The 9,650-nt window shown below is 29.3% G+C and overlaps 1 protein-coding gene across 1 annotated transcript; it reads right to left on the reverse strand.

Moving 5' to 3' along the window:
- Window positions 1-3,048: 3,048 nt before the first annotated feature.
- LOC114545154 (putative ankyrin repeat protein RF_0381) lies at window positions 3,049-7,547 on the reverse strand. Its single transcript, XM_028563496.1, has 4 exons — window positions 7,010-7,547; window positions 4,327-5,151; window positions 3,830-4,021; window positions 3,049-3,629 (listed from the first exon to the last, which is right to left on the reverse strand). Exons 1-4 carry the CDS (start codon window positions 7,545-7,547, stop codon window positions 3,049-3,051), a joined length of 2,136 nt encoding a protein of 711 aa, XP_028419297.1.
- Window positions 7,548-9,650: the final 2,103 nt, after the last annotated feature.

The raw sequence follows: 9,650 nt of genomic DNA on the forward strand, positions 1-9,650 counted from the left end.
GTGTATATTCGTCTGCGTGCTGTTTGATATACTCTAAACTAGCGTTCCTTGCTTCTTCAGTTATATATGTAAGTTGTGCCATTATTTTTTACTTTCTAAAACAATTATTCTCTGTTCTAATTCCATAACATATTGGATCAAGTTATTGATTGCTTGAGTATTTTTTGGGTTATCGGTTAAATTTTGTAAATAATCCATTATACTATCGTATCCCTTATATGTTATTAATTATATGTTATTACTTATATCTAATATAACAAAATGTATTATGTTATGTGGATTATATTATGTTATTATTCTTTTTCTGTCAAGTAGTTTTTCTATTTGGAAATTACTGTTATATAATTCGTGTGGTTTTATTCCTGTAGCTAGTTCTATCCATATTAATACTCTTAGTTCACAAAGTTTTAATTTTTTTCTATCGGAAGTAATAACCCCCCGCCTCTGTAGTCTACCTAATGGAGAATATTTTATATTGGGGTTAGTTTCTTTAATAAATAATTTATTTTTTCTTACATATGATATATATTTGTATTGTAAATCTTTTATTTCCTTTTCTGTAGTGGGTCCAGTGTGGAATGGGGATAGTTTACCCCCTAATATAAAACTTAATGATACATTGGTGAATTTACAAAATCTTAATATTGTTTTTATATATGGAATGCTTTTTTGTAAATAGGTTCTAAAGGTTGTGGTTTGGTTGTTTTTAGAATGTTGTTCGACTAAATGTGTAATTGGTTTCCCACTTAATTTTAATGCTATATTACATCTATCCCTAATGGTTTTTTGTAATTCTTCTGTGGTTGTTACCATTATTCTATTTCCTTTTCCTTATAATGTGATAATGCATTTTCCAAATTTTTTATTGTTCTAGCTTGTAATTGTAGTTTTAATATATCTTTGTCTTCTTTGTCTGTTTGTAATTGATTTAATATTTTTGATCTTTGTTTTTTTAGGAATTTTGTTATTACTTTTTTATTTTGTACTAATTGGTTATGTTCTAGGGGGGTTAAGTCTATATCATAGTTTTCCAATTTTGGTTTACAAAATAGTTTTTTTAGTAGTTTTATCATATTTTATATCCTTTTTTGATTTTTAATCCATTGTGTGGATCGTTTTATATGTTTATCTAGGTTTAGACAATTTAACATCATTTGCCAATAGTCTTGTGGATTGTTAGTTTTTAATGTGTATCTAATATCTTTTGTCTCTACATATATACTATGTCTATAATAATCTACCCCATAGTCCGTTATTTCATTTATTCTAAGTGTTTTGTCATTATCACTCAGTAAACTTATGTATGGTCGTTTATAAATGATTTTATCAATATTTATTATTGGTTTATCTGTGTAAGGTTTATTGTATGGGGTAGTATCAATATCCTTTTTTACCATATTATGGTTTATTTTTAACCATTTTGGTTTATTAGGTGTTTTACAAAATTCTTTTGAATATAATACTCCTAATGGGATGTTATATAATATAGCATATCTATTATATATTACTGGACTATGTAGGAACCCGTACCCGTCCCCATCTTCCCCCCTGTTATGGTGTGCTTGGATTGTTTCATAATCTACCCCCCACAATGTAGCTATTTTACCTAATCCCATTTTTTTATAGATAAGGAAATAATCTAAATTACTTGAAACAATATCTCTAACCTCTGATAAATGGGTGTATATTCCCTTAGAACCGAATATATGGGCTAAACTATACCCCCGTTTTATTAGATAATTAGTTAGATCCATATGATTTCTTGGTAGAGATATATCGGGGAAGTTATTTATTATTATTTTTGCTAGATTATTAGTCATTTATTATATCCGTAATCCTATTTACTACTAATATAAGTCCTATGCTAAGACAAAAATACATAATCATATCTATTAAATCTTGTTTATTCATAAAATACCTCTTTTACTCCTGCTATAATAAAATAAAATCCTTTAAAAGTCAAGGGGGGTTTACTATTTCTGATATATTTTAAATTTGTCGTTTAAGTCATAAGCGGACATCCATTCTAAGTTATTTATATTATTGTTTTTTAAATCCCCGTCTTTGTGGTTTAATACTGGGAACTCCATATCTGTTGGGGCTGGTGTACCGAAGTGGGACATAACTAATTCATCTATAAAATGATTGGCTCTTTCTCTCTCATTATCATACAAGGGGACATATAATCTATGGTTTTGTTTACATACATAGGGAGATAGTTTAGTGCGGGTGTGGAAGTGTTTATACCCCATACTATATACTTCCCCTGTATCAGTTAGTATATATGCTTTATTATAACCCTCTATATTACATTCCTTATTTTTTGGTTTTAATGGTTTTTTTGGTTCTAATGGTTTTGTTGGTTTAAATTTAGAGAACAAAGATTTTTCTTTATCTGTTTTAATACCACAAGTGTCTTCAAAGTTTTCAAAGGTATACCATTTACCCTTGCGTTTATTGGGGTTTGTTGCGTGTAGTGATATTTTACCTTTGATCCCCTTTTCTTTTTCAAATGATATTACTCCATCAAATTTATTAATGAATTTTTTGGTTTTTATGTTTTCTTTTTCTTTATGTAATAACCTACAAAATATTAAGCAATTATTAGATTCTGCTATATGTCGTAAAAATTCAATGGTTTGTAATACCCCTGTAAAGTCTTTAGGTTTTATATCGTAAAAGTTATCTATTACAATAACATCTACTTTTTTAGCCTTTGCTATACTTATAAGTTCTGGAATTGAGATTTTATCTTTATGACAATCTTTTATCCTTAATCGGGTTTTTCTATCCTGTGGAATGCTTGTATTTTGTTTATGTAATGTTTTTAATGATTCCAATGCATCAGGTCTATTATATTCTAATGCTATATATAAGAGTCTATTTCCCGCGTATAATGAATTTAAAGTTATTTGATTAAGTAAATTACAAGGGTTTAGGTTATATGGGTAGGTTATAGCTATTACTTTACCCCTACTTAGTCCACCAAGTTTTTTATCTAGTCCCTTAATACGAGTACTTGCTAATAATTCATATTCTGTCATTGTTTTATTTCCTTTTCTTAAATTGTAATATTTTAATTATTTCTGGATTTTTGTTAAACCGCCTAGCAAGCATTAATGCCGTTTTTCCAAATTTATTCCTAGCTTTAATATTTGCTCCATTCTTAATCAATGTTTTAACGATGTCTGGATTATTGTTACACAAAATAGCAAGCATTAATGCCGTTTTTCCATCTTCATCCTTAGCATTTACATCTGCTCCATTCTTAATCAATGTAATAATTATTTCAGGGTTTTTGTTAAATGAACTAGCGTACATTAATACAGTCCATCCATCTTCGTCCTTAGCATTTACATCTGCTCCACTTTTAATCAATGTAATAATGATGTCTGGATTATTATTAAACTGGCTAGCATATTTTAATGCAGTCCATCCATCTTCGTCCTTAACATCTACATTTGCTCCACTCTTAATCAATGTTTTAATGATGTCTGGATTATTATTAAACTGGCTAGCGTACATTAATGCAGTTTTTCCCCATCCGTTATCCGTAACATTAACATCTGCTCCATTTGTAATGGCTTGTTCGACTTGATCTAGTGTTACAGATTCCCAATAAGTCCCGTCTAAAAATACATTTGTCATTATTTTATTTCCTTTTCTTAAACTGTAATATTGAACGGAAGTTCTGGTCGATCAAGGCTTTGTTCCGTTTGTGTTGGATAATCAATTTTATATATATTACCCTTAGGGGCTTCAACTAATATCTGTGTTGAGAACCATTCTATATTATTACTATCAATTCTTACATCTGATATTACTGTACCTTCCAAATAAATTTCTTGATCCTGTTTGACAAAGCATTTAACTTCGTTTACTAAGGAACCCTTAACTGTAATACTAAAATATTGAGTTATTGGGTTTAAGTCTTCTGGTGTTCTATCGTCCGTTACTGCTAGTTTAAATGTAGCGATGTTATTATCGTTTACCTTTTCTTGTATATCGGGGTTAGTGGCTACTGTACCCAATAATATTATTTTGTTATATCCTGTCATTGTTTTGTTTCCTTTTCTTTGTCGATTAATAGTTTAATTATTTCTGGATTTTTGTTATACCAACTTGCATACATTAATGCAGTATCTCCATATTTATTCCTAGCATTAATATCTGCTCCATTTTTAATTAATATTTTAATTATTTCTGGATTTTTGTTAAACTGACTTGCAACCATTAATGTAGTATTTCCAAATTCGTCCCTAGCATTAATATCTACCCCATTTTTAATTAATATTTTAATTATATCTATATTTTGAGTATACTTACTTGCAAGCATTAATGCAGTCCAGTTATCATTATTCTTAGCATTTACATCTGCCCCATTTTTAATTAATGTTTTAATTATGTTTGGGTTTTCGTTATATTCACTAGCAAATATTAATGCATTTTTTTCATTTTTGGCTCTAGCATTAATATCTGCTCCATTTTTAATTAATGTTGTAATTACATTTGGGTTTTCGCTAAACCGACTTACATACATTAATGCCGTAGTTCCATCTTCTTCCTCAGCATTTACATCTGCTCCATTTTTAATTAATATTTTAATTATTTCTGGATTTTTATCAAACCAGCAAGTCATCATTAACGCAGTTCTTCCATATTTGTCCCTAGCATTAATATCTGCCCCATTTTTGATTAGTGTTGTAATTATGTCTGGGTTTCCGTTATTCGAACTTGCATACATTAATGTAGTCCATCCACCTTTGTCCCTAACATTAATATCTGCCCCATTTTTAATTAGTGTTGTAATTATGTCTGGGTTTTCGTTATTCGAACTTACATACATTAACACAGTATTTCCATTTTTGTTCCTAGCTTTAATATCAGCTCCACTCTTAATCAATGTTTTAATGATGTCTGGATTATTATTAAATTGGCTAGCGTACATTAATGCAGTCCATCCATCTTCGTCCTTAACATCTACATTTGCCCCATTTTTAATTAATGTTTTAATTATGTTAAGATTTTGGTTACATTCACTAGCATACATTAATACAGTTTTTCCGTATTTGTCCCTAGCCTCAATATCTACTCCATTTTTAATGAATTGCTTTACTTGTTTAAGGGTGGTAGTTTCCCAATAATTCTTATCTAAAAATGCATTTGTCATTATTTTGTTTCCTTTTCTTGTTTTTCAGCCCACCTAAAAGCTGTTTTTTTAATATGTGCTATTTTTTCTTCTTTAGTCAATCGTTTTTTCTCAGACGGTGGTTCTGGTGGTTCATAGCCTTTCCAATGTCTTTTTTCTTTTTTAGTCATCCCCTAATTTCCTTTCCTTTGGTTTACTATATTTTTGATAGGTAGCATCGACTCCATTTCTAAAAATTTCTGTCCCGATCTTATCATATGTTTCAATGTCTCCCGATAGTAAATATTTTTGTCTAAATTTATTGACCCAGTCTGTTTTATTTTTAAAAATATTAGATTTTTCCTTTTCTTCAGTGGTTGGTATTAAATATTCGCTTTTACCACCCAATTCTTTTATAGCCTGGATAAAACAGTTCCAACCAAAGGAACCCAAAAAAGATTTTCCAGTGATAATTATTTTAGGATTAAATTTTAAAGCCTGTTGTATACTTATTTCAAAGTAATCTTTTAGCATATCGTCCATTTTATTCCCACAATCACCAGCCCATTCCTCTATTTTATTATATAGAGCTTCCCCATTGCCCCCACAAAAATAATGGTTAGTTGGCTCTATATTTTCTGTATTGGCTTTTACTGCTTTTTTAAATAAATTATATGTTATTATATCTTTTCTTGTAACCCCACCCTCTTTATACCAATAATAAAAATTCTTTACATTTCTTCTTCTTATAGGAATATCATTACTCCAAAAATTCCAAATCTCCACTATTCTATATTGATCTTCAAAATAAAGGATTTTATCCCTTAAATGGTTATATATATGTCCGTTCCCCCCACCCTTTGGTTCACCTATTAATTCAATTAGATGTTTTGTAAGAGCGTTTTTCCGTGGATCAATAACATATGACTTCTTTTTATTTTTTGTCATAATAATCCTCACTAGATTTATTATCTTTTTTATATGCCGTAAGACCAGCTCTGATCCTTTTTGCCAATTCAGTATCCGATAATTTAGATAGTTTTTCTCTATCTGAATCCGACATTTTATATAGTTCTTCTTTTTTAGTCATTCTCTAATTTCCTTCTCTTTGTTTTACCTTTTTTGTTTCAATTACTTCTGGGTCTAACCTAATTGCTCTACTCAAAAGTACTAATGCTTTTTTGTTCCCGTTTACTATCTCTTCAGTGAATTTTTCTATACTGTCATATTCGTCCACTATTTTTTTAGACCGCCCCCAAAAGTTTTCAATGGTTGATTCCTTTATATATTCATTTTCTATGGCTTCCATTATAGAACTCCATTTTAAGTTAGTTATAGAGTTGTTTTCTTTGTTTCCGTCAATATGTATTGGAATTAAGTCTTCCCCCTCTGTCGGCTCACCAAAATGAGATAAAACTAGGTCTGGGATAGAATATAAAGTCCTTATTCCATTTTTGGATAATACTATTGTTGGCATCCCGCCTATAAAATTATGATTTTTTCTTAATTTTTCAAGTCTTGTACCCCCGTTACCTAAAGTTTTTATGTGTCCTATGTCTGATATTTGATATATACTCTCATAGCTTTTTAAATCCACATAAGTCTCCTCTGTGTCTAGCCAAAACATATTTTTTATTGAATTATTTTTTGGGTTCCCGTCCATATAATGGACTACGGGGTTTTTCATTTCACTTATGGCGGGTAACCCACACTCTTTATATACACGATCTATATGTTTACGGAAGACTTTTAACATTAAGTCATCTACATATATTTTATATTGCTTCCCTTTATTATTCAAAACAAAGTGGTATCTATGCTCTTCTTCAAGTTTTCTTTTAGTTTTATCCATTTTTAATAGTTGGGATTTAATGTACTTACAAGGTTTTCTATTAGGTTTGATAAAACCATCTGATGTTAAACTGTAATTACCAAATTTTTTCAGTAATTTTTTATCTCTAAAATCGATCATTAAATAATAATTAATGTTCTCCATATAATCAAATAATCTATTTTCTGCTTCTTCTATGTCCGCTGGAGGGGTTTTTTCTTTTTTGGTAGTAGAGTCAGAGTCGGATCGTTTTGTCGGCTTTATGGGTTGTTTATGCTGAGTTATTGGGGGATCTACTTCTTCTGCTCTCTGTTGTTTGAGAATAGCTTCCTTCTTCCGTCTTCCGTCCTCTTTTATTTTTTTGCTTTTGTCTTCCGCGATAGCGTCCATTTTTTTATCTTCTTCATAGATCCGATTAGCTTCTGCTTTTTCTTCTGGAGTAGTTAGTGTAGCCACATATTCTTTGTGGTTTTCGTATTCTTTATCAAGGGGTTCTTTCTTGGTATCGGATTTTTTAGATCCGGATCCTTTTTTTAGTCCAGCCCTAATCCGTTGCAGAATTTCTTCTTCACTTAAATTTTTAGTCATTAGAACGACCCCCGCTTAACTGTGGCAAAAGTCTTTCTTCTATTTTTGTTTGTTTATAGTCTTGAAATTCTTTTGACAGTTTGGGGAGTATATCTGTATGGGGGAGTTTTTGTTCGTTTGTCGGGTGGTTAGTAATATATTTAGTCATTTTTTAATCTCCTTAAAAAAATTATTTGTTGTTGTAAATATTTTTTCTTTTTGACAACAACGGGAGGAGGAAAAATACTAATAAAGTTTAATTCCTACCCCCCTATAATAATTTTCAAAAAGATAAAAAATATTTATTAAAATCAATATATACTATGCAAAAACATAAGTCAAGTAAAAAGAGACAAAAAATTAAATTTTTTTTTTATGTATCAAATATATTTAAAAATATCAAAATATATCTATTTTATTATAGTATCAAATATTTTATTGTATTTTAAAGTAAATAACAATTCTATTTTGAATTAAAATTTTGATTAGCCAAACCCTAGCCGCCGAAGGTGGCTACACACCAAAACCGCCGAAGGTGGTTTGGTTGTTTTTCTATTCCGTTTGCATTTATCTTTATCTTTATTTTTTAAAAAAAAAAAATATTAAATATTTAAAAAAAAAAAATTTATATTATTACATATAAATATATATATGAAGAACGCACTGGTTTTGAAAATAGGGGGGGCAATTTAAAACCAGTGCGTTTTATCAACGCAAATTACCGATGTGTTTTGTCTTTTTTAAATTTTTTGGTTTTCTAGTTATTTTCCCCTATAAATGTATTCTTATTAATACAACAAGTGCGTTCTTATCAATAAAATGAGTGCGTTTTTATCAATAAAATGAGTGCGTTTTTATCTAAGGGTTTCCTTCGGTTTTTTATAATTATCAATAAAATGAGTGCGTTCTTATCAATAAAATGAGTGCGTTCTTATCAATAAAACCAGTGTATTCCTATCAACTACCATTTTCCCGATTATTTTTGTACTCCACATTTTCCAAAATTTACCCCACTTTTTACCCTAAATAAATCTTTATATTTGACTTTAAAACCAAAATAAAGTAATCTTATTTTTGTGGTTAAGGGTGTATCAATTATATTTATATCCTTTCTTACTATATGATGTTTGATCCCCTTAACTACATAATTTATTTTAAAGGAACTTATAAAATGACAAATAAAGAAGCCTTTGACTTTATAAATAAGCATAATCTCACCACATTAAAACCAAAGTATGATATTATTGATATAGGTAGCCCCTTACTTAATACTCCACCCCAAACCTTATATAAACCACTAATAAACATAAAATAATATAAATAAACCAAAAATATTGGTTTATTCGCATTTCCGCCTTGACTTTATATAATTTATATATTAAAAATAAATAAATAAAGTTTAAAGAAAGGATAAAACGATATGAAAAAAGAAATTTATAAGGATATATCAGGATTTGAAAATTATCAAGTATCTACTCTTGGTAATGTATTATCTAAAAATTATAAACGGCTAGGGATTACAAAACAAGTAAAACAAAACCCCCATACCTACGGCTATTTAATTGTAACATTATTTACAGGGGGGCAACCAGAGCAATTTTTAGTGCATAGATTAGTTTTACTTACTTTTGTAGGCAAACCACCTAAAAATATGCGAAACCCCATATGTAATCATATAAACGGGGATGTAGCTGATAATAGACTTGAAAATTTAGAATGGATATGTAGGAGTACACGAACTAGCAGTAAAGCCCCTAATTGGAACCCTAATAGTTTAAATGCTATTTGTAATAAATTATTTGACTCTCATATTGAGATCAGTGATAGCTATAAAAATAAAGGTTCATTCTATGGTGGTGTTAGAGTTGGTTGTAAGCGGGCAGTAGCCTTATATCAAAAATATTTGACAGAATAATTTTTATGTCCTATATTAAATTTATTGTTATTGAGCTTAGATTTTGGATAAACATTTATACTCTCTCATAATTTATTTTTTTATTTAGTACTAGGCTCAATAACAACCACTAATTAAAAAAGGAATTACTAATGTTTAAAAATTTATTTACTGATAATACGACAAAATATGGTATGTTATGGCTGTTCGGCACCACTATACTAGGACAA

The sequence above is a fragment of the Dendronephthya gigantea genome, unplaced genomic scaffold, assembly GCF_004324835.1.
Source record: "Dendronephthya gigantea isolate DGI-Jeju-01 unplaced genomic scaffold, DenGig_1.0 1317, whole genome shotgun sequence".
NCBI classification, from domain to species: domain Eukaryota; kingdom Metazoa; phylum Cnidaria; class Anthozoa; order Malacalcyonacea; family Nephtheidae; genus Dendronephthya; species Dendronephthya gigantea.

Excerpts from the sequence above, each read along its gene's own strand:
- LOC114545154 (XM_028563496.1), bottom strand. The coding sequence starts at position 7,547 with ATGACTAAAAATTTAAGTGAAGAAGAAATTCTGCAACGGATTAGGGCT. Across the intron at positions 4,022-4,326 it reads GACTGCATTAATGCTTGCAA|TAGCCACTAACCCCGATATA; the intron begins GTAAGTATACTC and ends TATTGGGTACAG. Across the intron at positions 3,630-3,829 it reads TCAAGAAATTTATTTGGAAG|ACGGGACTTATTGGGAATCT; the intron begins GTACAGTAATAT and ends ATGTATTTTTAG.